The 27225-nt window shown below is 46.3% G+C and overlaps 1 protein-coding gene across 2 annotated transcripts; it reads left to right on the top strand.

The window, feature by feature from the left end:
- Positions 1–707: 707 nt before the first annotated feature.
- On the top strand, positions 708–26176 carry VPS33B (VPS33B late endosome and lysosome associated). 2 transcript variants are annotated; one of them, XM_068991040.1, is made up of 23 exons: positions 708–1086; positions 3063–3143; positions 3508–3569; positions 5360–5409; positions 5602–5669; positions 15954–15999; positions 17035–17129; positions 17424–17528; positions 17910–18006; positions 18236–18313; positions 18969–19042; positions 19333–19419; positions 19581–19671; positions 20078–20152; positions 20384–20448; positions 20555–20609; positions 22921–22967; positions 23567–23699; positions 24326–24399; positions 25044–25145; positions 25298–25373; positions 25489–25605; positions 25899–26176. In XM_068991040.1, the coding sequence occupies exons 1-23, from the start codon at positions 991–993 to the stop codon at positions 25976–25978; spliced, it is 1854 nt and encodes a 617-aa protein (XP_068847141.1). In that variant the 5' UTR covers positions 708–990; the 3' UTR covers positions 25979–26176. The 2 variants fall into 2 exon arrangements, with proteins under 2 accessions (XP_068847141.1, XP_068847142.1); XM_068991041.1 differs by lacking the exon at positions 3063–3143.
- The last annotated feature ends 1049 nt before the right edge of the window (positions 26177–27225 follow it).

Raw genomic sequence — 27225 nt, forward strand, 5'->3', positions numbered from 1 at the left:
GAGATCTTTATCATCACCCGTGAAACTCCCTAAGCTTCCCCAATTCAATCACTTTTCTGAAATTTTCACTATAGTTTTTCCTGTTCAAGAACCTGTTGTAAATAGTAAAGAAGCCACTTTTGTGTCTGGCTTCTTTCATTTATTCAGTTATTTTTACTGTATGACTATGTCACAATTTATCCGTTTTCCCACGAAAAGCATTAATGAGTCAGAACTCTGATACTGAAAGGTGGTGAGACTCAGCTTCCATTGGCTCCTAACGCGTTCTTCTCTCCCTTCACACCCGCCTCCATCTCCGGCGTCTAGCCTCCCACAGGTCAGAAGCGGGAGAGCTCAGAGCTCGCCGCTAACTTTGTGGAGTAGATGTAATCGACAGCCAAGATGCCGGGTGATCAGTGCCCTCCGGATTCCCAGTTGGTTTCGCCCATTTCACGAAGTTCTGAAAATGGAGCAAGTGCCCAACGCTTCCTTGCGTGAGCTAGGAGAATTGGGTGTACCTTTCAAATTTAGTTTAAGGTAAAATCCTTTTATCACAGGAACACTCGCCTCTGGTCCGGGAAGACACTGGAACGTTGACGCGTTGCCGCGCGTTTTCAAATGTCCCTTCCAGGACGCCGTCCTTTTCCGGGTACCCTGAGCGGCGCTCGAGAGTACGGGACTTCCGGGAGTACGCCGCCCCTCTCTTTGGTATCTCTACAGGTGTAGACCCGAATCCTGCGGACAGGCGGAGTGGACCGGGAGGGGCGGGGCGGGATACGGTGACTGCAGGCCTGAAGCAAGGTCCCTTTGGCTGCAGCTGTCTGGCCGAGAGGTGGCCGGCCATTCATTCCTCCAGTGTGGCTGACGAGCGAGGGCCCCTTGGGGGGCTCTTTCGGGTTCTGTGCCCTTACCTGAAGGAGAGCCATCCTGCGCTTACCCGGGCCGCTGCGGGTCTCCTCGGAGCGGAGGGCGTCCCCCTTCTTCCACCTTGCGGCTCAGGTGACCCCCGCCATGGCTTTTCCCCATCGACCGGACGCCCCAGAGCTGCCTGACTTCTCCATGCTCAAGAGGCTGGCCCGAGACCAGCTCATCTACCTGCTGGAGCAGGTCAGTGCCCGCCACGTCGGGGGCCTTTACTGCATCAGTAGTTTAGCACTCACTGGATGCCTAGTTCTTTCTTACTGAATTCCGTTGATCTTGCCTTGGTCCTTGGAGCTTCTGTGGCAGGTCCAAAATGAAGCACAGGTCCTTTTTTTTTTTTTTTTTTAATACGGGCAAGGGAGACACCACTAGTGTCAGGCATCACTGGGGATGGAAATATGGTTAAAACAACTTGGACCTTAGGGATCTTACTTCCTGATCTATTCATAGGCATTACTGGGAGCCTATGAAGCACAAATTAGAACACATAGGGTATCCTGTGGTAAATGAATGACAGCTAGGGTTCATGAAACAGTCATTTCTAGCTGGAGTAATCGAGGAGTTTCGAGGAATGGAGTGTGAAGATAAACATACTTTAATTAGAGATGGGAGAGGGTATTCCAGGCAGATGTACTGGTAGGAGCAAAGTTGAGGAACCTGGAAAGGACAAGGCATGTAATACATGGAAGAGAGGGATGAAATAGACAGTAGGCATTAGGTAGCTACTGAAGGTTTATCCCTGATTCCCACCATTCCCTGACATCCAAGATTTCTCAACCTTGGTAACACTGACATTTTGGGCTGGTTAATTCTTTGTGGTGGGACTGTCCTGTGCATTGTAGGATATTTAGCAGCATCCCTAACCTCTGCCAGTAACACCAGATGTCAGTAACACCCCCTGGCCTAAGATGAGACAACCTAAATGTCTCCACACTTTGCCAGATATCCCCTGAAGGGCAAAATCAGTCCTGGTTGAGGACCACTGCTTACATGCACCTTACCCATCAGGCAAACTGAACTGCTCTTCTGCCCTTGCCATTCAGCCTGTTAGCTTTCCCTGGCCTTGGCTGAATTACCATCTCAATCTGTCACTGCCCACAGCCTACCCGTTTGTCAAAATCATGTTGAGAGGAAGCTTTCAATGACTTCACCCTCTCTTCTGCTCAGTGTGACCTCTCCTTCCTCTGGACAGATGAGAGAGCAGCGTCAGGAATGGTGAAGCAGGAAGTGGGTGGGAGGGTGAGGACTGCCCTGGGCTAAGTTTTCTGCCTTGAACATTGGTTCTGTTTGTAATTAGAAATAAAATGCCATTTGAAGAGATGTTTGGCAGTTGGTTGTGGGGTTGCAGGACACACGGTGCAGTTTCGTTTTGTTTGGCTCTGTTCAGCAGGAGATCAGTCGGTTTTTCAGGAGCTGTAGAGGAGGAGGCAGTGGAGCAGAGGAGCAGTGATGTAGAACAGGGCCTCAGGCGAGCAGGAGGGTTGAGTGAGAAGGATGTGACCTTAGAAGGTGAGGGACTTCCCAGGCAGTCCAGTGGTTAAGACTCCAAGCTTTAGTGCAGGGGGCATGGATTGGATCCCTGAGCAGGGAACTAGGATCCCACATGCTGCGTGGCCATAAAAAAAGATGAAATATCTTTCCACTGGAACCAATAATGAATAGAAGACAAAAATAGGTGAATATGTAAAGAAATGCCAACTGTGGCTATAGACAGTAAATAAGGTGCTGGGTTAGGTGAGGTCTAGTGCCTTTCCAAGGAACTCAGAGACTTTTTTTTTTTTAATGATTTTCTTTATTGACTTATGGCTGTGCTGGGTCTTCGTTGCTGCTCCTGGGCTTTCTCTAGTTGTGAGCAGGGGCTACTCCTCATTGTAGTGCATGGGCTTCTCACCGCGGTGACAGTTTTGTTGCAGATCATGGGCCCTCAGGCATGCAGGCTTTAGTAGTTGTGGCACACGGGCTTAGTTGTTCCACGGCATGTGGGATCTTCCTGGACCAGGGGTCAAACCCATGTACCCTGCGTTGGCAGGTGGATTCCTGTCCACTGTGCCACCAAGGAAGTCCCCAGCTCAGAGACTTCTATTAAATGGATGACTGAGTGAACTCTCTACTGAGGGGCTTGTATGACCTGAGAGTGATCCAACATACTGTGTCTCCTTCAGCTTCCTGGAAAGAAAGACTTGTTCATTGAGGCAGATCTTATGAGCCCTTTGGATCGAATTGCCAATGTCTCCATTCTAAAGGTAACTTGCCCCCATTCCCAGGTGGATCAGGCCCCTCTTTGCTCATTAAGCAGTTTTTCTTTTGATGAATGGTACAAATTACTGAGGAGTAATTACTACCCTTCTAGGGTAAATATATGATAGCAGAGTTGAGTGGACTGGGGGGGGATTGATCCTCTTTGTGTTGTTTTTGAATTATTTAAATGTTGATTTTTCTACTGACAGTTTGAGGAAGGTTCAGTGGAATGGTTGTTAGGGGGGCATTTTGACTCCTAGAGTTAGTGTAAATAGGAGGAAGCCCTTTCAGAAGACCCCTGTCTTTGTATCAGGCTTCAGGTTCCCAGTCACACTTACGTCTGTTGTTTGATTTGATTCTTGTCTGTAGCAACACGAGGTAGACAAGCTGTACAAAGTGGAGAACAAACCAGCCCTCAGCTCCAGTGAACAGTGAGTGTCCGGGAGCCTCGGTCCCTGCACATTTGCCTTTGATCGGTCCTTGGCTGAGATCTAGCCCCATGACATTTGTGATATCAAAGCATTTCACTTCCCTGCACTTTTACAATTTCTCCCCTAGGTTATGATTTATCCTCCTAATTGGTCTCCTTGTCTGCAGTTTCTCCTTTGTCCTCTTCTCTCTCTAACCCAATCTACCAGCTCTAACCACATTGATTGAAAGAAAGTGAAAAAGTCTCTCAGTCATGTCTGACTCTTTGCGACCCCATGGACTACAGTCCATGGAATTCTCCAGGCCAGAATACTGGAGTGGGTAGCCTTTCCCTTCTCCAGGGGATCTTCCCAACCCAGGGACTGAACCCAGGTCTCCTGCATTGCAGGTGAATTCTTTACCAGCTGAGCCACAAGGGAAGCCCAAGAATACTGGAGTGGGTCGCCTATCCCTTTTCCAGTGGATCTTCCCGACCCAGGAGTTGAACCAGGGTCTCCTGCATTGCAGGTGGATTCTTTACCAACTGAGCTATCAGGGAAGCACTCCCCCACCACACTGATTAATCTTTCACAAATAATTTCCTTGTGATCTCCTCCAGAACCTTCAGGCCTTCCCTTACTTGCCCACTAAAGTCTCCATTGCTCATCATAGATTCTAAAGCTGCCTCCCAGAAGGCCTTGCACCCTCTGTCCAGCCTGGCCTCTTGCACATACTCTCTCACCTGATGCACTTTCGTGTGTTTCCCCGCCCTACACACAAACCTCCATGCTTCAGGCCACTCCACCCACTCTGCCTGACTTTCTCTCCTCTCCTCACTGTTCTCGTGACAGACACCCAGCCTTCAGAGCCCAGCCCCACCTCCTCCACAAAGCCATCCCAGGGTTGCCACCCCGGGGTGATTGTCTCCTCCCCTGGATTTGCATGGAGCTCAGTGTTTGTCCTGTTCACCTGGCACTCAGTCACATGCTGCCTGTTGTCTGGTGTTTGTTTTTATTTTCAGTATTTCTCAACTTAAGTCATGTACACCCTCCCTTAGAGGAAAAAACCCTCCTAGATACATGGAGAATACATCCACAAATCCCAGTTTGAAAAACATGTCACATACTTCCTTGTATTATTTTTGGTTAATTATTTTGGTTAATTATTTTTGATGGTTAATATACTCCATGCATACGTGCATCTTATTTTGCCCAATAAACTGTAAATTATTTGAGGGCAGAAACTTCTGGGTCCACCATAAGGCCAATAAGTTCCCCCAGCTCATCACAATATACCTGCTTTATGTTTTTTAATTTACTCTTAATTGGAGGATAATTGCTTTCCAGTGTTGTTTTGGTTTCTGCCATACAACAGTGTGAATCAGGCACAAGTATGCATATGTCCCCTCCCTCTTGAGCCTTCCTCCTGTCCCTCACCCCATCCCACCCCTCTAGGTTGTCACAGATCACTGGACTGAGCTCCCTGTGTTATGCAGCGGCTTCCCACTAGCTATCTCTTTCACATGTGGTAGTGGGTTTATGTTGATGTTCCTCTCAATTTTTCCCACCCTCTCCTTCCCCTGCTATGGCCACAAGTCTGTTCTCCACATCTTCATCTCTATTCCTGCCCTGCAAATGGGTTCTTCTGTACCTATACCTGCTTTACTGAGGGGAGTCTTCTGTGGTGAGTCAGCCGAGAACGCTGGCGTGGCTTTGGCCGGCTGAGAACTGTAGCACATGGTGAGAGTTAGCATTACTATCACCAACTTCATGATTTTTCTTCACTAGGATTTTCCCCCACTTCTCTCCCATAGGTTGTGCTTCCTGGTGAGACCTCGCATCAAGAATATGCGGTACATTGCCAGTGAGTGTGTCACAGCGTTCGCTGTCACTAAGACCCCGGGGAGGGCGGGAATGTCTGAGGGCCGTGGCCAAAAGAACCCTTTCATAAGGAAAGAATTGTTCGGGTTGGCCGTGCCCCGAGGCTCGTCGCTGCCTTGCTTCTAGTCTAACGTAAGGCCCATGGCTTTCTGGGCTGCATCCCTTCTGTCTGTAGGTCTCGTCAATGCTGACAAAATGGCTGGCCGAACTCGGAAATACAAAGTGATCTTCAGTCCTCAGAAGGTGAGTTTGGACCCATGTGGGCGTGAGATAAGGTAGAAGAGCATGGGGGACTGGGACGGGGTAAGGGGCCAACCGCTGTGTCTCCCTCTAAGCGAATTCTGTGTGACTGAACAAAATACCTGCCATTGTCTTTTTATTAATGTAGCAGAGAGTCTCCTATCAAATTTCCCCAAATACAGATAGTACAGTGGTGAGAGGTGGCCTCTACATGAGTGTGTGTATGCTTGGTTGTGTCTGACTCTCTGTGACCCCATGGACTGTAGCCCTCTAGGCTCCTCTGACCATGGCATTCTCCAGGCAAGCATACTGGAGTTGGCTGCCATGCCTTCCTCCAGGGGATCTTCCTGACCCAGGGATCGAACTTGAATCTCCTATGTCTTTTGCATTTCAGGTGGATCCTTTTACCACTGTGCCACCTAGGAAGCTATCCTGTTTAGGAATATAAATATATGAAGTATAACATTATGACTAGGGCAAGAATATTATTGAGTAGGATAACCAATCAGATTACAAAATACTTTTTAATGTTATTTAAAGGAGCTATAGTAGTTAATTTCTAGTTTGGGGAGTCTTACAGAACCCTTTTTTTCCAGTTATACTTCCAAGGACAGATTTGTTTAAATAGGAAACAGAACAAGTTGGTAACAGTTTCAAATAATGCTGCAAGCCTCCATAACACACAGAAAAACAAAACTGAGATTTTAATGAATTTTTTTCTTTCTAACACCCTATCTAATCAAATTCTTTGACCTGATTTTCCATCACAGGACCGTCTCTTTAGTGGCTGTAGGGAGGAGGAGATCTCTCTTTCTTCCTGAGCTCCCTCTGTTAATTTTGAAGATTGGCAGTTTGCCAAGTGGGCAAAGGAATCCCATTAGTTAGAATTCAAAATAGGCCTATAAGATCTCAGGTTTTTTTTTTGCAGTGAAATAGCTAGGTATTTTATTTATAAAAGTAAAAATAAGATTTGAGTTTTGTGAATCAATCAGTTTGATCTTTAAAAGGAAAAATATGGGAAATAATATAAAAGATGTCAATTTATATAGCACACAAAAGTAGGCAGAATAATTTTATACAATAAACATTCATAGCAGATGCTAACAAAGTACTGGATAATATGCCACTTAGTAAAGGAAAATAACCTACACAAAGGTTAAAAATTGACATAAACCACTAACATAAAAATTATGAAAGCTAAACAAAATTGGGAAAATATTTATAAGTATTGCTATACAGAAAACTCACAAGTACCCGTAAGAAAACTTTGATTCTAATAAATGAATTAGCAAGAGTATTATTTTAATTACAAAAGGAATGGCTTAGAAACATTTGGAAAAGTCAGCATCATTAATAAAACAATGCTGATTATTAGATTTAACTATTTTTTGGACCTATTAATAAAGTTGTTTTCCCTTACTTTTTTTTTACTATGTCAATTATATATATATATATTTTAATATAAATTTATTTATTTTAATTGGAGGCTAATTACTTTACAATATTGTATTGGTTTTGTCATACATTGACATGAATCCACCATGGGTGTACATTGTGTTTCCCCATCCTGAACCCCCCTCCCACCTCCCTTCCCATCCCATCCCTCTGGGTCATCCCAGTGCACCAGCCCTGAGCATCCTGTATCGTGCGTCGAACCTGGACTGGTGTTTCATTTCACATATGATAATATACATGTTTCAATGCCATTCTCCCAAGTCATCCCACCCTCGCCCTCTCCCACAGAGTCCAGAAGACTGTTCTATACATCTATGTCTCTTTTGCTGTCTCGCATACAAGGTTATTGTTACCATCTTTCTAAATTCCATATGTATGCATTAGTATACTTCATTGGTGTTTTTCTTTCTGACTTACTTCACTCTGTATAATCAGCTCCAGTTTTATCCACCTCATTTAAACTGATTCAAATGTATTCTTTTTAATGGCTGAGTAATACTCCATTGTGTATATGAATCACAGCTTTCTTATCCATTCAACTGCTGATGGACATCTAGGTTGCTTCCATGTCCTGGCTGTTATAAACAGTGCTGTGATGAATATTGGGGTACACGTGTCTCTTTCAGTTTTGGTTTCCTTGGTGTGTATGCCCAGCAGTGGGATTGCTGGGTCATATGGCAGTTCTGTTTCCAGTTTTTTAAGGAATCTCCACACTGTTCTCCATAGTGGCTGTACTAGTTTGCATTCACACCAACAGTGTAAGAGGATTCCCTTTTCTCTACACCCTCTCCAGCATTTATTGCTTGTAGACTTTTGGATAGCAGCCATTCTGACTGGCGTGAGATGGTACCTCATTGTGGTTTTGATTTGCATTTCTCTGATAATGAGTGATGTTGAGCATCTTTTCATGTGTTTGTTAGCCATCTGTATGCCTTCTTTTGAGAAATGTCTATTTAGTTCTTTGGCCCATTTTTGATTGGGTTGTTTATTTTTCTGGAATTGAGCTGCAGGAGTTGCTTGTATATTTTTGAGATTAATTCTTTGTCTGTTGCTTCATTTGCTATTATTTTCTCCCATTCTGAAGGCTGTCTTTTCCCCTTGCTTATAGTTTCCTTTGTTGTACAGAAGCTTTTAATTTTAATTAGGTCCCATTTGTTTATTTTTGCTTTCATTTCCAATATTCTGGGAGGTGGGTCATAGAGGATCCTGCTGTGATTTATGTCAGAGAGTGTTTTGCCTGTGTTCTCCTCTAGGAGTTTTATAGTTTCTGGTCTTATTTAGATCTTTAATCCATTTTGAGTTTATTTTTTTGTATGGTGTTAGAAAGTGTTCTAGTTTCATTCTTTTACAAGTGGTTGACCAGTTTTCCCAGCACCACTTGTTAAAGAGATTGTCTTTTCTCCATTGTATATTCTTGCCTCCTTTGTCGAAGATAAGGTGTCCATAGGTGCGTGGATTTATCTCTGGGCTTTCTATTTTGTTCCATTGATCTATATGTCTGTCTTTGTGCCAATACCATACTGTCTTGATGACTGTGGCTTTGTAGTAGAGCCTGAAGTCAGGCAGGTTGATTCCTCCAGTTCCATTCTTCTTTCTCAAGATTGCTTTGGCTATTTGAGGTTTTTGTATTTTCATACAAATTGTGAAATTATTTGTTCTAGCTCTGTGAAAAACACCTTTGGTAGCTTGATAGGGATTGCATTGAATCTATAGATTGCTCTGGGTAATATACTCATTTTCACTATATTGATTCTTCCAATCCATGAACACAGTATATTTCTCCATTTATTAGTGTCCTCTTTGATTTCTTTCACCAGTGTTTTACAGTTTTCTATATATAGGTCTTTTGTTTCTTTAGGTAGGTATATTCCTAAGTATTTTATTCTTTTCATTGCAATGGTGAATGGAATTGTTTCTTTAATTTCTCTTTCTATTTTCTCATTATTAGTGTATAGGAATACAACGGATTTCTGTGTGTTGATTTTATATCCTGCAACTTTGCTATCTATTTTCATTGGTTAGCTCTAGTAATTTTCTGGTGGAGTCTTTAGGGTTTTCTATGTAGAGGATCATGCATCTGCAAACAGTGAGAGTTTTACTTCTTCTTTTCCAATTTGGATTCCTTTTATTTCTTTTTCTGCTCTGATTGCTGTGGCCAAAACTTCCAAAACTATGTTGAATAGTAGTGATGAGAATGGGCACCCTTGTCTTGTTCCTGACTTTAGGGGAGATGCTTTCAATTTTTCACCATTGAGGATAATGTTTGCTGTGGGTTTGTCATATATAGCTTTTATTATGTTGAGGTATGTTCCTTCTATTCCTGCTTTCTGAAGGGTTTTTATCATAAATGGATGTTGGATTTTGTCAAAGGCTTTCTCTGCATCTATTGAGATAATCATATGGTTTTTATTTTTCAATTTGTTAATGTGGTATATTATATTGATTGATTTGCAGATATTGAAGAATCCTTGCATCCCTGGGATAAAGCCCACTTGGTCGTGATGTATGATCTTTTTAATGTATTGTTGAATTCTGTTTGCTAGAATTTTGTTAAGGATTTTTGCATCTATGTTCATCAATGATATTGGCCTGTAGTTTTCTTTTTTTGTAGCATCTTTGTCAGGTTTTGGTATTAGGGTGATGGTAGCCACATAGAATGAGTTTGGAAGTTTACCTTCCTCTGCAATTTTCTGGAAGAGTTTGAATAGGATAGGTGCCAGCTCTTCTATAAATTTTTGGTAGAATCCAGCTGTGAAGCCGTCTGGTCCTGGGCTTTTGTTTGCTGGAAGATTTCTGATTACAGTTTCAATTTCCATGCTTGTGATGGATCTGTTAAGATTTTCTATTTATTCCTGATTCAGTTTTGGAAAGTTGTACTTTTCTAAGAATTTGTCCATTTCTTCCAGGTTGTCCATTTTATTGGCATATAATTACTGATAGTAGTCTCTTATGATCCTTTGTATTTCTGTGTTGTCTGTTGTGATCTCTCCATTTTCATTTCGAATTTTATTGATTTGATTTTTCTCCCTTTGTTTCTTGATAAGTCTGGCTAATGGTTTGTCAATTTTATTTATCTTCTCAAAGAACCAGCTTTTGGCTTGTTGATTTTTGCTATGGTCTCTTTTGTTTCTTTTGCATTTATTTCTGCCCTAATTTTTAAGATTTCTTTCCTTCTACTAACCCTGGGGTTCTTCATTTCTTCCTTTTCTAGTTGCTTTAGGTGTAGAGTTAGGTTATTTGACTTTTTTCTTGTTTCTTGAGGTATGCCTGTATTACTGTGAACCTTCCCCTTAGCACTGCTTTTACAGTGTCCCACAAGTTTTGGGTTGTTGTGTTTTCATTTTCATTCATTTCTATGCATATTTTGATTTCTTTTTTGATTTCTTCTGTGATTTGTTGGTTATTCAGCAGCATGTTGTTCAGCCTCCATATGTTGGAATTTTTAATAGTTTTTCTCCTGTAATTGACATCTAATCTTACTGCATTGTGGTCAGAAAAGATGCTTGGAATGATTTCAATTTATTTGAATTTACCAAGGCTAGATTTATGGCCCAGGATGTGATCTATCCTGGAGAAGGTTCCATGTGTGCTTGAGAAAAAGGTAAAATTCATTGTTTGGGGGTGAAATGTCCTATAGATATCAATTAGGTCTAACTGGTCTATTGTATCATTTAAAGTTTGTGTTTCCTTGTTAATTTTCTGTTTAGTTGATCTATCCATAGGTGTGAATGGGGTATTAAAGTCTCCCACTATTATTGTGTTATTGTTAATTTCCCCTTTCATACTTGTTAGCATTTGTCTTACATATTGTGGTGTTCCTATGTTGGGTGCATACATATTTATAACTGTTATATCATCTTCTTGGATTGATCCTTTGATCATTATGTAGTGTCCTTCTTTGTCTCTTTCCACAGCCTTTGTTTTAAAGTCTATTTTATCTGATATGAGTATTGCTACGCCTGCTTTCTTTTGGTCTCTATTTGCGTGGAATATCTTTTTCCAGCCCTTCACTTTCAGTCTGTATGTATCTCTTGTTTTGAGGTGGGTCTCTTGTAGACAACATATATAGGGATCTTGTTTTTGTATCCATTCAGGCAGTCTTTGTCTTTTGGTTGGGGCATTCAGCCCATTTACATTTAATGTAATTATTGATAAGTATGATCCCATTGCCATTTACTTTATTGTTTTGGGTTCAAGTTTACACACCCTTTCTGTGTTTCCTGTCTAGAGAAGATCCTTTAGCATTTGTTGGAGAGCTGGTTTGGTGGTGCTGAATTCTCTCAGCTTTTGCTTGTCTGTAAAGCTTTTGATTTTTCCTTCATATTTGAATGAGATCCTCACTGAGTACAGTAATCTGGGCTGTAGGTTATTTTCTTTCATCACTTTAAGTATGTCCTGCCATTCCCTCCTGGCCTGAAGAGTTTTTATTGAAAGATCAGCTGTTATTCTTATGGGAATCCCCTTGTGTGTTATTTGTTGTTTTTCCCTTGCTGCTTTTAATATTTGTTCTTTGTGTTTGATCTTTGTTAATTTGATTAATATGTGTCTTGGGGTGTTTCACCTTGGGTTTATCCTGTTTGGGAATCTCTGGGTTTCTTGGACTTGGGTGATTATTTCCTTCCCCATTTTAGGGACGTTTCAACTATTATCTCCTCAAGTATTTTCTCATGGCCTTTCTTTTTGTCTTCTTCTGGGACTCCTACAATTCAAATGTTGGGGCATTTAACATTGTCCCAGAGGTCTCTGAGATTGTCCTCATTTCTTTTAATTCGTTTTTCTTTTTTCCCTCTCTGTTTCATTTATTTCTACCATTCTATCTTCTACCTCACTTATCCTATCTTCTGCCTCCATTATTCTGTTGCTTCTCTCCAGAGTGTTTTTTATCTCATTTATTGCATTATTCATTATATATTGACTCTTTTTTATTTCTTCTAGGTCCTTGTTAAACCTTTTTTGCATCTTCTCTATCCTTGTCTCCAGGCTATTTATCTGTAACTCCATTTTGTTTTCAAGATTTTGGATCATTTTCAATATCATTATTCAGAATTCTTTATCAGGGAGATTCCCTATCTCTTCCTCTTTTGTTTGGTTTGGTGGGCATTTATCCTGTTCCTTTACCTGCTGGATATTTCTCTGCCTTTTATCTTGTTTATATTACTGTGTTTGGGGTGGCCTTTCCATATTCTGGCAGTTTGTGGAGTTCTCTTTATTGTGGAGTTTCCTCACTGTGGGTGGGATTGGACTGGTGGCTTGTCAAGGTTTCCTGGTTAGGGAAGCTTGTGTCGGTGTTCTGGTGGGTGGAGCTGGATTTCTTCTCTCTGGAGTGCAATGAAGTGTCCAATAATGAGTTATGAGATGTCAGTGGGTTTGGTGTGACTTTGGGCAGCCTGTATATTGAAGCTCAGGGCTATGTTCCTGTGTTGCTGGAGAATTTGCGTGGTATGTCTTGCTCTGGGTGTCTTGTTGGCCCTTGGGTAGTGCTTGGTTTCAGTGTAGGTATGGAGGCTTTTGATGAGCTCCTATTGATTAATGTTCCCTGGAGTCAGGAGTTCTCTGGTGTTCTCAGGATTTGGACTTAAGCCTCCTGCCTCTGGTTTTCAGTATTATTTTTACAGTAGCCTCAAGACTGCTCCACATATACAGCACTAATGATAAAACATCTAGGTTAAAGATGAAAAGTTTCTCCACAGTGAGGGACACCCAGAGAGGTTCACAGAGTTACATGGAGATGAGAAGAGGGAGGAGGGAGATAGAGGTAACCAGGAGGAGAAGAGGGGGAATCAAAAGGGGAGAGAGCAAGCTAGCCAGTAATCACTTCCTTATGTGCACTCCACAGTCTGGACCACTCAGAGATGTTCACGGCATTACACAGAGAAGAGAAGAGGGAGGAAGGAGTCAGAGGTGGCCAGGAGGATAAAGGGGGGAATCAAAAGGAGAGATACAGATCCAGCCAGTAATCAGTTCCCTAAGTGTTCTCCACAGCGCAGAACACACAAAGAGATTCACAGAGTTGGGTAGAAAAGAGAAGGGGGAGGGAGGAGATAGAGGCGACTTGGTGGAGAAAAAGAAGAGTCCAAAGGGGCAGAGAGCAGTCAAGCCAGGAATCTCGCTCCCAAGTAAAAATGGGTACTGAAGATTGGGTTCTTAAAGGTACAAAGTTGATAACATGTACCAAAAAGCATAGATTAAAAATCTAGAGTAGAGGTTGGATTCTCAAAAATACAATATTAAAGAAAAAAACAAAGTCACAAAAGTTATAATATATATATATATGAAGTTTGCTTTAAAAAATAGGGTCTTTTTTTTGCAAAGTAATAGTAGGTTATAAAAATGAAAATTAAAGGAGTAATAGAGGACTTGAAATTTTTTTTTAATTTAAAGAATGATAATAGTAAAAATATATCTTGGACTTTCTCTGGTGGTGTTGTGGACAGTGTGGGGTCAGTGCATTTTCAGATAGTTCCTTGATCTGGCTTATATTTCTCAAGATCTATAGGCCCCTTCCTATGTAGTTGGTGCTAACTACAGGGTTTTAATCTATTGCACCTGTCACTTCCAAGGCGGTTCTCTCTGTTTTGGCTTCTCCTGTTTGCTGGTCTCTTCAGTGTCTAATTTCTGCCCTGACACAAGGGGGCGGTGGTGGACACTTTTTTATGCTCACTTGTTCAGTAGTGCTGTGGGGAGGAAGGAACACTGCAAACAAATAACACTGGCGTGTGCTCGCAGTGTCTCAGCCACACTGCATTTTCCCCCGCTCACGGCGTGTGGGCTTTCCCTGTCTACACTCCTTAGGCTGTAGGTTGCTCTGCCAGGAACTGAGGCCAGCCCTGGGTTGTGTGCACTTCCCCAGGTCTAAGCCGCTCAGGTTCAGGTATTCGGGTAGTCCTCAGAGGTGCAGACTCGGTTGGGCCTGCGTTTTGTGCCCTTCCCAGGAGGTCTGAGCAGCTCAGGTGACCAGGTGCTTGGCGAGCACAGTCGCCCCCCAGGTGGTGGCTGCAACTTACGCCTCCCCCGTACCTGCCGCTTGGTTTTCTGGGTGTACAGCCAGCACACCTTCTCAGGTGTGCCATGTGTCTCTTCTGGGGAGCTGATCTCTGGCTGTGACCCTTCCGGCAGATGTCGACTGTCCAGTATCCCAAGAAGTCTTGGTTAGCAATGAAGCCTTGCAGTTTGGTCGAGGATGCCTCTCTAGGGCCGCGATTACCCCCTTCCGGCTCTGGCTGCCCTCGCCTGCCTGTCTCTGGTGGGGGATGGGCCAGTCCACAGCCGGCTAGCTCTGCTCAGTCCTTTGTTCTGTGAGCGGCCCTGGCGGTGTCTTAGGTTAGGGCTTTTTGCGGGATAGCTATCCCACAGTCTGGTTTGCTACCTCAAGTTAGGTCCCTCAGATTGCCCTCAGGGCATTCAGGCCCAGTCCTTACTCTAAGCAATGCAGCCCGCGCCTCCCTGCCCAGCCCCCACTTGCTAGTGGTGGATGCTGGCGTCTGTGCTGCTTCCCCACTGGGGGAGTTACCGTTGGGCATGTAATCTGTGGGTTTTATTTATTTTTCCTCCTAGTTATGTTGCCTTCTGAGGTTCCAAGACTCTCCACGGACTCGCCAGTGAGAGTGTTTCCCGGTGTTTGGAAACTTCTCTCTCTTTTAAGACTCCCTTCCCGGGACGGATCTCCGTCCCTACCTCTTTTGTCTCTCTTTTTATCTTTTATATTTTTTCCTACCTCCTTTCGAAGATGATGGGCTGCTTTTCTGGGTGCCTGATGTCCTCTGCCAGCATTCAGAAGCTGTTTTGTGGAATTTACTCAGCATTCAAATGTTCTTTTGATGAATTTGTGGGGGAGAAAGTGGTCTCCCCGTCCTATTCCTCCGCCATCTTAGGACCGCCCCCGATTTCAGTTTTTATTTATTTGGCTGGGCAGGGTCTTGGTTGTAGCATGCTGCATCTTTAGTTGATCCATGTGGGATCTAGATACTTGACCAAGGATTGAACCTGGGCCCCCTACATTGGGAGCCTGACACAGATATCACTGTATTTGACCACAGAGATCTAGGGCGTCTAGATAAAAAGATGAAGGTGGGTGTGAGGAAGCAGAAGCAGTGGTATCAGATAATTCTTCACAAACCCAGTGATGTCTGTGTTGGGCTCTTCTACCTAACATCTCTGGCATTGGAGACGGCTGCCTGTTCTTCCTTGAACCTCTGCCTTTAGAGATGCTATTTAGAGGCTCTAGTTTCTCTGTTCCCGCCTCTGTGTATTCTTTCTTGGTCTTCTCTGGAAGGTCTTGGACTGTGCACTCTTAATTTTGGTTCCCTAGAGTCCCGTCCTTAGCTCTCTTTTCTGTGTTCTTTTGAACAAACTACCTACTTTAAATGTAATGTATGTGCCATGAACCCCAAGGCTGTCTGTCCAGACCTCCCCCTGGTGTCTGCAGAGGTCCCATGGACATGTCCTAACCAGAACTCCATCCCTCCCCTCTCCACCCAGCTGCTCTTTACCTCCACCTGCTCCTCCTCCTCTGTTTCTATAGCACTGTCACGCCCTTCTTCTGAGCTCTACCTCTGGGACTCACTTTTCCATGACAGCTGAATACCCTCTCCTTCGTAAAGCTTTTCCAGTCATTCAGGGAGAAAAGAGCAATTGACTTAATAAACAGATAAAATGGATGGAAAGGAAACATAGTATTAGGCAAGATGATTCCAGTGGTCCTTTCTAGATCTGAGAGTCTAGGTTCTCTTGTCTTTTCAGTAACTGTGGTCCTCATCAGTGACCACAGAGGAATCCAGAGAAATGGAAAGAACAAAGAAGGGGGTTACTAATCAGCTTCCCTCTGTCTTTCAGTTTTATGCGTGCGAGATGGTGCTTGAGGAAGAGGGCGTCTATGGAGGTGAGAGGAGATGAGTGAGTGGAAAGGGGAAAGTAGGTGTGGGAGAAGGCCCTGCGGGTTGCCCCCTGCTGTATCTCCTCCTTCTCGCTCGCTGTCTCATTCCTGTTGGCATGGCAGGAGGAGAGTGTCCTTAGAGTGGGAAGAAGGACCCCAGCTTAGACCACTAGTGGGAGAGTATGGAAGGGATCCTGGGGGGTGTGCTCTCTTCCTTCCCTCCCAAGACCCCCACAAGGAAACCGTGTGCCTTCCCTCCTCTGTGTGCAACACAGACCTGGTCCCCAGTCCTTCCTGCTGGAAATCCTGCTCGGAATAAAGCCCAGAGCCCTCAGTGTGGCCTCCTGCACTTCTCCGGTCTGGCCCCTTCCTGCCCTTTAGACTCATCACGTGTGCTCCTCTCTCCTGAGTCACCGCCCTCCAGCCATGGGGACTTCACACATCTGTTCCTGTTGCCTAGAATATTCCTCACCCTAAGCTTCTTTGCCTACCTGAATCATACTTGAATTCTAAGCCTAAATGTCACTTCTTTAGGGAAGTCTTCCCTATATCCCTGGTTGGGGTTAGATCCTTGAGCTGTTTGCGCTCTTAGGTTGCTGTTTCTTCTTTGGAGCCTGCAACTGGAATCCTGTTTGTCTGCTGTGCACCCTCCCACTTCACTGTGAGCTCCAGAAGTTAGGAGCGTGTCCCCAGTACCTAGCCTAGTACCTGTACACATGCAGCTTTCAGTCAGTACTGTCAGATGATGCATAGATGAGTGAGTGTTTCATCAGCACTCTTGGTCGGCACTCTAATGGAAATACACCACTTACCACATTGTATTACAGGCTGTTACACACACATGTCCTCTCCTTATCAGCCTGTGAGCCCCTTCCGGGCAGAGACTGTATCTTACTCATCTCTGAGTATCCCGGGCTTAGTACAGTACCTGAGGCACTGGGGCAGGCCCTCGGGAAGTCTCACACGACTGCGGTGGACCTTCCCTCTTCATGTGGAGCCGCGTGCCTTTGGCAGGAAGGCTGACGCTCTCTGTACCCACAGATGTGAGCTGTGACGAATGGGCCTTCTCTCTCTTGCCTCTTGATGTGGATCTGTTGAGCATGGAACTACCAGAGTTTTTTAGGGACTACTTCCTGGTGAGTGCAGGGCACTTGGGTCTTGGCATCGATGAGTGGGGACAAACATGGGGTCCTGTGGGCTATGGATTCAACCTTCTTCCAGCTCATCTCATGTATCATGAGTGATACTGATTTGGAGGTGGAATGCTGCTGACTGATATTCACGAGGCTTCCTTTGGGGCCAATGAAAATGAACCCTCTGAAGCATTGCTGAGACCCTGCCCTTCTGCTCCGGGGCTTCTGGGCCTCGCCCCTTTCCAGATGAATCTGTCAGGTTGATCTATAGCTTTGTGGCCTACGTGGTTCCTGCAGGAAGGAGATCAGCGTTGGATCAACACTCTGGCACAAGCTTTGCACCTCCTCAGCACTCTATATGGACCCTTCCCCAACTGCTATGGAATTGGCAGGTGTGCCAAGGTGAGAAGTTCTGTTGCCCAGATAGCCCGTATTTCACCCGTTTTCTGCCCACTAAGATTATTCAAGGGCATCTGTGATGTGATGTATAGGCTTTTGTTGCTTCAGAAGAGGTCCCCAGAGCAGAGAACTCGTGTGGCTAACAGAACAGCAGGACACCCCTGGGTAGCATTCCTAAATATTTGGGGGCAGTGAGACTCCTTCACTGCTGTCAGGAAGGATGGGGAGGGATGGGAACAGATGGAGTAGAAGAGGTAATCATGTTATAATGAGCTCTTCCTTGGGGTCAAGGAGAAGGATTGCATGGAATGGGTTGGGTTCTATAAGTGTGGGGCTGCAGAAGGGACCTGGACTCAAGACTGAGGATGTGTTGGGCCCTAGCAGATGTCATATGAACTGTGGAAGAGACTGGAAGAGGAGGAGGATGGTGAAACCAAGGGCCGAAGGCCAGAAATTGGACATATCTTTCTCCTGGACAGAGGTGAGCTCTGTCAGCACTCCTCTCTTCCATGGACCCGAGAAAACATGGGAATATCGGGAATATAGCAGACATGGTGGCACAGTTGGGATCCTCCAGCGGGGGCTGTGAATCCCAGCATTGACCACGGGGAGGGGCGGCGTGGGCACTTGGGCCCCATGGACACTGAGCTGCTAACTGGGTGGTAGGCTGAGTCGAGGAAGACCCTCATGGTTGGGGATCTCGATTTCAGACGTGGACTTTGTGACCGCACTTTGCTCCCAGGTGGTTTACGAGGGCCTGGTGGATGACACCTTCCGCATCAAGTGTGGTAAGTGGCATCTCGGCGAGACAGAGGTGTGTTCGACTCCTCGGGCCTCCCCGAGACCCAGACTCAAGAGTGAAATGCTGGCTTCCAAATGGTTTGTGGTGGCTTTGTTGCAAAGTCCAACTCCTTTATGACCGCGTGGACTGTAGCCCACCAGGCTTCTCTGTCCATGGGATTTCCCAAGCAAGAATTCTGGAGTGGGTTGCCATTTCCTCTTCTAGGGAATCCTCCTGGATCAGGGATCGAATCCGCATCTCCTGCATTGGCAGGTGGATTCTTTACCGCTGAGCCACCACTGTGTGCTCAGTCATGTTCAACTCTTTGCGACCCCATGGGCTGTAGCCTGCCAGGCTTCTCTGTCCATAGAATTTTATAGGCAAGGATACTGGAGTGGGTAGCCATTTCCTACTCCATGGGCCACCAGGGAAGCCCCCAAATAGTTTGGGGGACCTTTAACTCATTTTTTTTTGCCCTGCTTTTGGGATCTTAGTTGCCTGACCAGAGATCGAACCCAGGCCCCTGGCAGTGGACCTAACCAGAGCCCTAACCACTGGACTGCCAGGGAAGTCCTGGGGACACCTTTCACGGCAGTTCAGGAAAGGGTGGGGAAGGATGGCTTCCTTGGAGATCATCAGAGCTGTCCCCTCTGCTCTCAAAGGGAGTGTTGACTTTGGCCCGGAAGTCACGTCCTCTGACAAGAGCCTGAAGGTGCTGCTCAATGCCGAGGACAAGGTGAGCATGCAGGTGCCCGCAGACGATTTCCCAGGCTGCTGCCACCACGAGGCTGCGGGCCCCGGTGCTGGGAGGGGAGGCTGAGTCCCCGGAGGGAGGGCCACCCCGCCAGCTGAGAGGGCACCCCAGGGCACACAGCAGGGATCTGACGCGTCCTCATCGAAACCGGCTCAGCTTTCTCTGCTAGAACCGCTGAGCGCGCGCCCTGTACTGTTGCTGCGCCGAGGAGGCAGGAAGACGAGAGGTCCGAGTCCGTGCAGTCATCTGTTCCTGTCGCATTCCCGTCACAGGTGTTTAATGAGATCCGGAATGAGCACTTCTCCAATGTCTTCAGCTTCCTGAGCCAGAAGGCCCGGAACCTGCAGGCCCAGTATGATGTGAGGCTCCTACCTGGGGCCTCTGTCTGTTTCCTTGGTGGCTCCCAGGCTGCTGCCTCCCTGATGCTACCGCTGGGCAGGGATTGGGGGGGACCTGCGGGTGTGCAGTGGTCACTTCTGTGTGAGGGCAGAAGGCCTGACTTCTCCGGCAATCCCCACAGCGCCGAAGAGGCATGGACATCAAGCAGATGAAGAACTTCGTGTCCCAGGAGCTCAAGGGACTGAAACAGGAGCACCGCCTGCTGAGCCTCCGTACGTTTCAGCTTGAGGCCAGGGTGAGGGGAGGGCTGCAGAGGAGCTCTGCCTCTGGGAGGAGATCCCGTTCATCTATCAAATAGTGCTTTAAAAAAAGAATTATTTTAATAATATCAGTGTTTCTGGTTGCTTTAAAAAAATTATTTATTTATTTGGCTGTGCTAGGCCTTATTGCAGCATGTGGGATCTAGTTCCCTGACCAGGGGTCAAACCTGGGCTCCCCTGTGTTGGGAGTGTTAGCCACTGGTCCACCTAGGAAGTCCCAAATAGTGCTCTTATTTGCTCTGAAATGGAAAGAAGTGCTCCTGCACTTTGCCTGAAGAAGTTTTTATTCTCCTGGACAGTAAAGAGACCTCCTTCCAGAAACAGGAATGTGTCAGCTCCCCTTTTGTCCTGTCTGCAGATATCGGGGCCTGCGAATCCATCATGAAGAAGAAAACCAAGCAGGACTTCCAGGAGCTCATCAAGACTGAGCATGGTGACTTGGCTACCTCTCCTGCTTCCGCTTCCTGGACTCCCGGCCCCAGCCCATCCTGAAAAGATGCTCTTTGGCACTTTCCAATGCTGGTTCCTGCTAGAAGTTCTGGGGGCCCTTTAACCCACCCCAAAAAGGATGGAGAAAGAGATGGGGAGACAGATGCCCATTAGCATAGCTGGCAACAAGCTGAGCCATTCCCCCAGTAATAGGCTCTCCTCTAATTCCTTGCAGCGCTGCTGGAGGGGTTCAACATCCGGGAGAGCACCAGCTACATTGAAGAGCACATAGACCGGCAGGTGAGGCAGGGCGGGACAGAGCGGGGAGCGGTGGGACCCAAGCAGGGGAAGAAGAGAGAACGTGTGTTACGGAACTTGAATTCTCCGACTCTTTCTTCCTGTGCAGGTGTCGCCCATAGAAAGCCTCCGTCTTATGTGCCTTTTGTCCATCACGGAGAATGGTGAGTCCCAGGGACCAAAGGTTGAAAAGTATACCTTAGGGACAGAAAAAGTCATTTTGAAAGAAAAAGAAATGTCCTAGCAGACAGAACATTCCCCTGTAATCTCATGGATTCTATTCCCTGTAATAAAGCAGGTTTTTGTTTGGGGTGGAGCATCCCCAGGTCGTTAAGGTGATTTATCATTCCAGCCCTAAGGAGGTCTGCATCTAGTCCCCTTCTCTGCAATAAGGCCTGTCCCATCGTAGGACTGTCAAGGGTAGAGCTGAGCGACGTGTGTCTTGTTATTCCATCTGGACTCCTACCCTCAACATGATTTCATAATCAAGACACAGTTCAGGAAAAACCAACTTCATAAGCATTTTAGCAGCTCGGATTCTGCAGCTTTTCATGGCAACTTGTTCTGAGTTTTGAAGTCTTCCAGTTTACAAATACTTTTAAAATTTGTTTATTTTTGGCTGCCCTGGGTCTTTGTTGCTTCAGGGTTCTCTTGTGGCACATGGGCTTAGCTGCTCCACAGCATGTGCCCCGGCACTGGCAGGTGTATTCCTAACCACTGGACCACCAGGGAAGTCTTGGCAGATATTCTTTAAGGTTGCTTTTTACCCAAAGAAGTCATTTGCTTATTCTAAATCCCCTTTATTGTAGTTGGAAGCCCATTTCCTCTTACATCTGAGAGTTCCCTGTCGCACTTTGGGAACCCATGTGGACACTTCTCCCATTCCTCACTTGCTGTTAAGCAGTTCCTGGGAGGACTGGCCCCTAGCCAGGGAAACACGCACAGGAAGGCCCTTCTCCCTGGGCTTGCATTCCCCTCCCCCACTCCACCCCCATGGATGAAACTGGCATTTGTCGGTGTCCCTTCGCCAGGGCTCTTTCTTGGAACCCTCAGATCCAGGCTTTATCTTTCAAAAAGCAGGCTTCAGTTGAGGAGTCAATTTAGAATTGACTACACAGGATACAAAGTTAATATCAAATCCAACTCCTTCCTTCTCATTCAGTTCAGTTCAGTTGCTCAGTCATGTCTGACTCTTTGCGACCCCATGAATCGCAGCACGCCAGGCCTCCCTGTCCATCACCAACTCCCGGAGTTTACCCAAACTCATGTTCATTGAGTCGGTGATGCCATCCAGCCATCTCATACTCTGTCGTCCCCTTCTCCTCCTGCCCCTAATCCCTCCCAGCATCAGGGTCTTTTCCAATGAGTCAACTCTTCTCATGAGGGGGCCAAAGTATTGGAGTTTCAGCTTTAGCATCAGTCCTTCCAATGAACACCCAGGACTAATCTCCTTTAGGATGGACTGGTTGGATCACCTTACAGTCCAAGGGACTCTCAAAGTCTTCTCCAACACCACAGTTCAAAAGCATCAATTCTTGGGTGCTCAGCTTTCTTCACAGTCCAACTCTCAACATCCATACATGACCACTGGAAAAACCATAGCCTTGACTAGACGGACCTTTGTCGGCAAAGTAATGTCTCTGCTTTTTAATATGCTATCTAGGTTGGTCATAACTTTTCTTCCAAGAAGTAAGTGTCTTTTAATTTCATGGCTGCAGTCACCATCTGCAGTGATTTTGGAGCCCAAAAAAATAAAGTCTGACACTTTTTCCACTGTTTTCCCCATCTATTTCCCATGAAGTGATGGGACTGGATACCATGATCTTCGTTTTCTGAATGTTGAGCTATAAGCCAACTTTTTCACTCTCCTCTTTCACTTTCATCAAGAGGCTTTGTAGCTCCTCTTCACTTTCTGCCATAAGGGTAGTATCATCTGCATATCTGAGGTTATTGATATTTCTCCCAGCAATCTTGATTCCAGCTTGTGCTTCTTCCAGCCCAGCGTTTCTCATGATGTACTCTGCATAGAAGTTAAATAAGCAGGGTGACAATATACAGCCTTGACATACTCCTTTTCCTATTTGGAACCAGTTTGTTGTTCCATGTCCAGTTCTAACTGTTGCTTCCTGACCTGCATACAGGTTTCTCAAGAGGCAGGTCAGGTGGTCTGGTATTCCCATCTCTTTCAGAATTTTCCACAGTTTATTGTGATCCACACAGTCAAAGGCTTTGGCATAGTCAATAAAGCAGAAATAGATGTTTTTCTGGAACTCTCTTGCTTTTTCGATGATCCAGCAGATGTTGGCAATTTGATCTCTGGTTCCTCTGCCTTTTCTAAAACCAGCTTGAACATCCTTCTCATTAGGGTGTGTGTTTTTTTTTCTGCGGGGAGGAGGGTTTGTTGATTGGTGGGTTTGGCTATACACGTTAGGACACCCCAACTGGCTCCTGAACCTTTATCTTTCTTACCCTCAGGTTTGATCCCCAAGGATTACCGATCCCTGAAAACCCAGTACCTGCAGGTAAGGCCAGGAGAATGTGTTCTTGAGGGAATTTGGTGGACATTTTTGAAATAGTTGAAGAATAGCCCCTTTCTGGTCCTGGTCACCCTTCTGTTCCCATGCGGCCCCGCTCTCAGCACAGACACCCTTCCCGCTGCCCTCATTCCATTCTGCTCCCTGCTGTATGTGGCTAGCGTGGGAGGGAATCTGAACAGTTCAGCTGTTGGAAGCAGTGGTGAGGTCTTGCTCTTGGACCCTGCCTCCCTTCAGCTCCTTGTGAGGCATCTATACAGGTTTCCTTCCAGGTCCTTCTCAAGTCCTGCCTTCTCTGTGACGCCTTCCCCCCGCCCCTCCCATCCATAATTTTCTGTGTTCTTTACTTGTTTCGTGCTGCCTTTATTGTCTGTTTGGCATTTGGTTATTTCTGACGTGACTTCCCCAGCACAGCACTATAAAGCAGTGATCCCCCAATTAAAAAAAAAAAAATTCTTCCCCACAAACAAGTGTGGGCTTTTCAGGACACAGACCGCATAATCCTCCTCCTCCCCACCTCCGTATCACCTCACAGGGCTAGGCCCTTGGTGGATGCTTGGTAGAGAGCTGAATTGCATTTTGTTCAGAGCTATGGCCCCGAGCACCTGCTGACCTTCTCCAACCTACGGCGAGCTGGGCTCCTAACAGAGCAGGCCCCAGGAGACACCCTCACAGCCGTGGAGAGTAAAGTGAGCAAGCTGGTGACGGACAAGGCCGCAGGTGAGCAGGGAGCACAGGTAGCCCCTTCTGCCCTCCCTGGCCCTCGGTGCCTCTTCTCTCAACAGGTGGAGCACGCTGGCCAAGGGGAGGACGAGCTGGGGGAGGAGAAGGCGATTCCTTACTGTCGCTGCCCTTACCGCCACTCCTCCTGCTCTCTCGTTAGAACAGCTTCCAGTTAGTGAACGCTGATGTGCTAAGCCTTTTAGATACACTTTCTCATGTAATCCTCCCAAACCCTCTCCATGGTAAGTTGTATTATCTCCATTTTACACATGTGGAAACCAAGGCAGAGGGAGGTTAAGTGACTTGTTCAGGGCCCCTCAGTCAGTCAGGTTTGACTCCAAAGGCCACACACTTAACCAGTAAACTGTAGCTCACCCTGTAGATTGCATTTAGTAGAGGTGCCCTATAGAAGGAGGAAGACTGTGGGTGGGGAGAGAAAGGTAGTGAATGTCTTGATTGGTTTCAAGGAACTGTAGGTAATCTGCTTTGAGGAGGGTCTTCAGGTGTGATAGGTCCTGCTCTTTGAGGAGAGGCGGTCCTGTCACTTCCTGAATGGTATCACCCAGAGCAGCATCGTTAATCCTTAAACCTTAGATAAAACCCAGCACAGATTTCTTTCCCAGGAAAGATTACTGATGCCTTCAGTTCCCTGGCCAAGAGAAGCAATTTCCGAGCCATCAGCAAGAAGCTGAATTTGGTATGTGGATCAGGAGTGGATAGGGGAGGCAGTGGGTTCAGTCCTTTGTGGAATACTTTGAGCCCGCAAAACCATTTCTGTTACTTTGTTTTTATAAAGATCCTATTGTTTGGGAACTTCCCTGGTGGTTCAGTGGTTCAGACTCCGAGTTTCTAAAGCAGAGGTGTGGGTTCAGTCCCTGGTCGGAGAGCTAGGTTCCCACATGCTACCAAAATGCAGCCAAAAACTGAAAATTAAAGGAAAAAGATTCTTTTGTTTGGTAGCATTATAGCATGAGTTTAATTTAATAATGAGACAAGACACAAAGGTTCATTCATTTGGTAAACATGTAACACATACCTACGAGTATCAGAGAATGAGCCAAGTGCTGCTTCAGTGACAGGCGTGTCTTATGTCACTGCTGGAGGGTCACAAAGGGGCACTCTTGCCAGGGCACATGCGCCCTCATTCAGCAGAACTGGCAGGTACTGAAGAGCTTCCATCTTTGATTATGGAGTTTTTCCCCAGCCCATCAAGGCTATTGCTGCTTTTCCCTTTAGTTGAAGTAAGAACTGCTCTTAGGGGTACACCACTTTTCTTTGACTCTGTAAAGGACTGGAAGGCCGAGTTGCCGCTTGCCTCCTGTGTTTTCCTTTACCCTCCAGATCCCACGCGTGGATGGCGAGTATGACCTGAAAGTGCCGCGTGACATGGCATACGTGTTCAGCGGTGCGTACGTGCCCCTCAGCTGCCGAATCATCGAGCAGGTGAGAACGTGGCCCTCTCCCATTCACATTTCCTGCTCGCTGCTTTCTCTTAGTCCCTGGCCTGGCCCAGCTTGTAACTACCCGAGCAACTAGCAAGAAACGTGACAGTCTGGCTGCTGCTGGACTTGAAACTAGTGCTTGTGCCTTCCCAGGTGCTGGAGCGGCGGGGCTGGCAGGGCCTGGACGAAGTGGTGCGGCTGCTCAACTGCAGTGAGCTGGCCTTCACAGGTGCATGGCCCTCCTTGCCCAGTGGGGGCGGGTGAAACAAGGGGAGGGCGCGATGCACCACCCAGGATGCGCCTGCGTGGCCAGTGAAGAGCCAAGTCTGGTCTGGTCTTTGCAGACATGACCAAGGACGACAAGGCCTCCAGCGAGTCCCTGCGCCTCATCTTGGTGGTGTTCTTGGGTGGCTGCACGTTCTCTGAGATCTCAGCCCTCCGGTTCCTGGGCAGAGAGAAAGGTGAGAACAGGCCTCAGTGGGATCTGGGGGGCCAAGGGCAGACCTCAGGAAGGCTTCTTTACAGGCCTCTGGGTACCACCTGCTGCCATCTTGCTGGGGACCGAACAGCAGGTAGCCCAGTTCCACCCAGCGTGGCAAGTTGCTGGGCCCAAGAGCATGGTGCTGGTGCACCTGGGACTACAGACTGGTGCTCTGACCCAGCCCGGCCTGTGGAACTGGTGGGGCCCCACATGGCTGGTGTCAGGGGCTCAAATCTGCCCTCGGTCATGTTTGGTGGTGCTCTTACTCCTTAGGGTACAGGTTCATTTTTCTGACGACAGCAGTTACCAACAGTGCCCGCCTCATGGAGGCCATGAGCGAGGTGAAAGCCTGAAGTTTTCCCTGCCAGTGTTGATGTCTTTCCTGGACGTGTTCCTCAGTGGGATGCAGGAGTCTGACTCGGAGCTGCTAAGAAAATGTCTACCAACTACCCGCCTAAGAGCTGGGGAGCAGGGGACTTTCTTGGGATCTAGAGAACCTATCTGAGGAGAGAGTTCACCTCCTGCCCCCCAGGACGTTTCTTTTTTGTTCATGAAGTACAGCCCCTGCTAATAAGATAAGGAGGATCTTTTTCTAAATCCTCTTTGAGTATCACTGTAAATAAAGCCTCTACTCTCAACGTATTATGTTTAGTTCTGGACAGGCACTTTCACAGTTTATTGGGGGGAGGTAGAGGGGGCTTTATATAGCAGCTTTGTGTGCTCCGCAGCTGGGACTGGGTAGTTGCTCTGGGCCTGTTCTGTTTCTTCCTTGAAACTTGCCCTGTAATTCATTTTCTTCAATCATAAAACGGAATAGATGATCAGTAAGCACCCTTCCAATTCTAAAATTCTGTGATTCATTGTATTTTAGAAAAATGAGTTTGCTATTGTTTCAACATAAGGAGGCACTTGAATTTTAAGCCTTCTGTTTCTTATTGCAGAAGGAAAGATGTGTCCCCTGTTAGAGCAGTTTTAGGCACTGTGCTCCTCTAAAGGCCACTAGTGCCCCTGTAAGTGCTAATTCTCAGGGCCTCTCTTTCCCTTCACCCTTTAAAAATGGTGAACTCTAACCACCATCTATTAGTGGTTGTCTTCTAACTTGATCTCACTGTTAATCCCCTTTTCCTTCTTGTAAGGCTTCCATGACAGTTTGGTCCTCGTGCGTCTCCTAGGCTGTATTTCCATCTCCTGTGTTTCCTCTGTCTGTGGATCCTCCTTTGTTGCCGTCTCCTTCTCTGTCTTTTGTTGTTATCCGCTTGCCGATCCCAAGCTTTTGTCTCACTGCTGCACTTCACGCTGTTATTTCCAACATGACCATTCCACGGGCAGTTGAAATTCAGCACGTCTAAAATAAACTCTCAAACTGAACTTCATGTCTCCACGTGGGGCCCCTACACCTGCCTCTCTTCCTCTGTTTCCCTAATTGACATTCTCATCATCTGCCCTAGTTTTGTTCATGCAAGAAATTATATCCTTGACCTTAGATTTTTTTTTTTTTCTTTTTATCCACCACATTCAGCTGGTCCCCCTACCCATTATTTCTAAATGCTTCTAGTTCATTTCTCTTCACCATCCCCATGGCAGATGTACTTGTTTTGGC

Source organism: Capricornis sumatraensis, chromosome 19 (assembly GCF_032405125.1).
Source record: "Capricornis sumatraensis isolate serow.1 chromosome 19, serow.2, whole genome shotgun sequence".
NCBI classification, from domain to species: Eukaryota; Metazoa; Chordata; class Mammalia; order Artiodactyla; family Bovidae; genus Capricornis; species Capricornis sumatraensis.

Coding starts and splice junctions, on each gene's coding strand:
- VPS33B (XM_068991040.1), top strand. CDS start 991: ATGGCTTTTCCCCATCGACCGGACGCCCCAGAGCTGCCTGACTTCTCC. Junction 20,153..20,383: donor GCTCATCAAGACTGAGCATG/GTGACTTGGCTA, acceptor AATTCCTTGCAG/CGCTGCTGGAGGGGTTCAAC. Junction 24,400..25,043: donor TCAGCAAGAAGCTGAATTTG/GTATGTGGATCA, acceptor TTTACCCTCCAG/ATCCCACGCGTGGATGGCGA.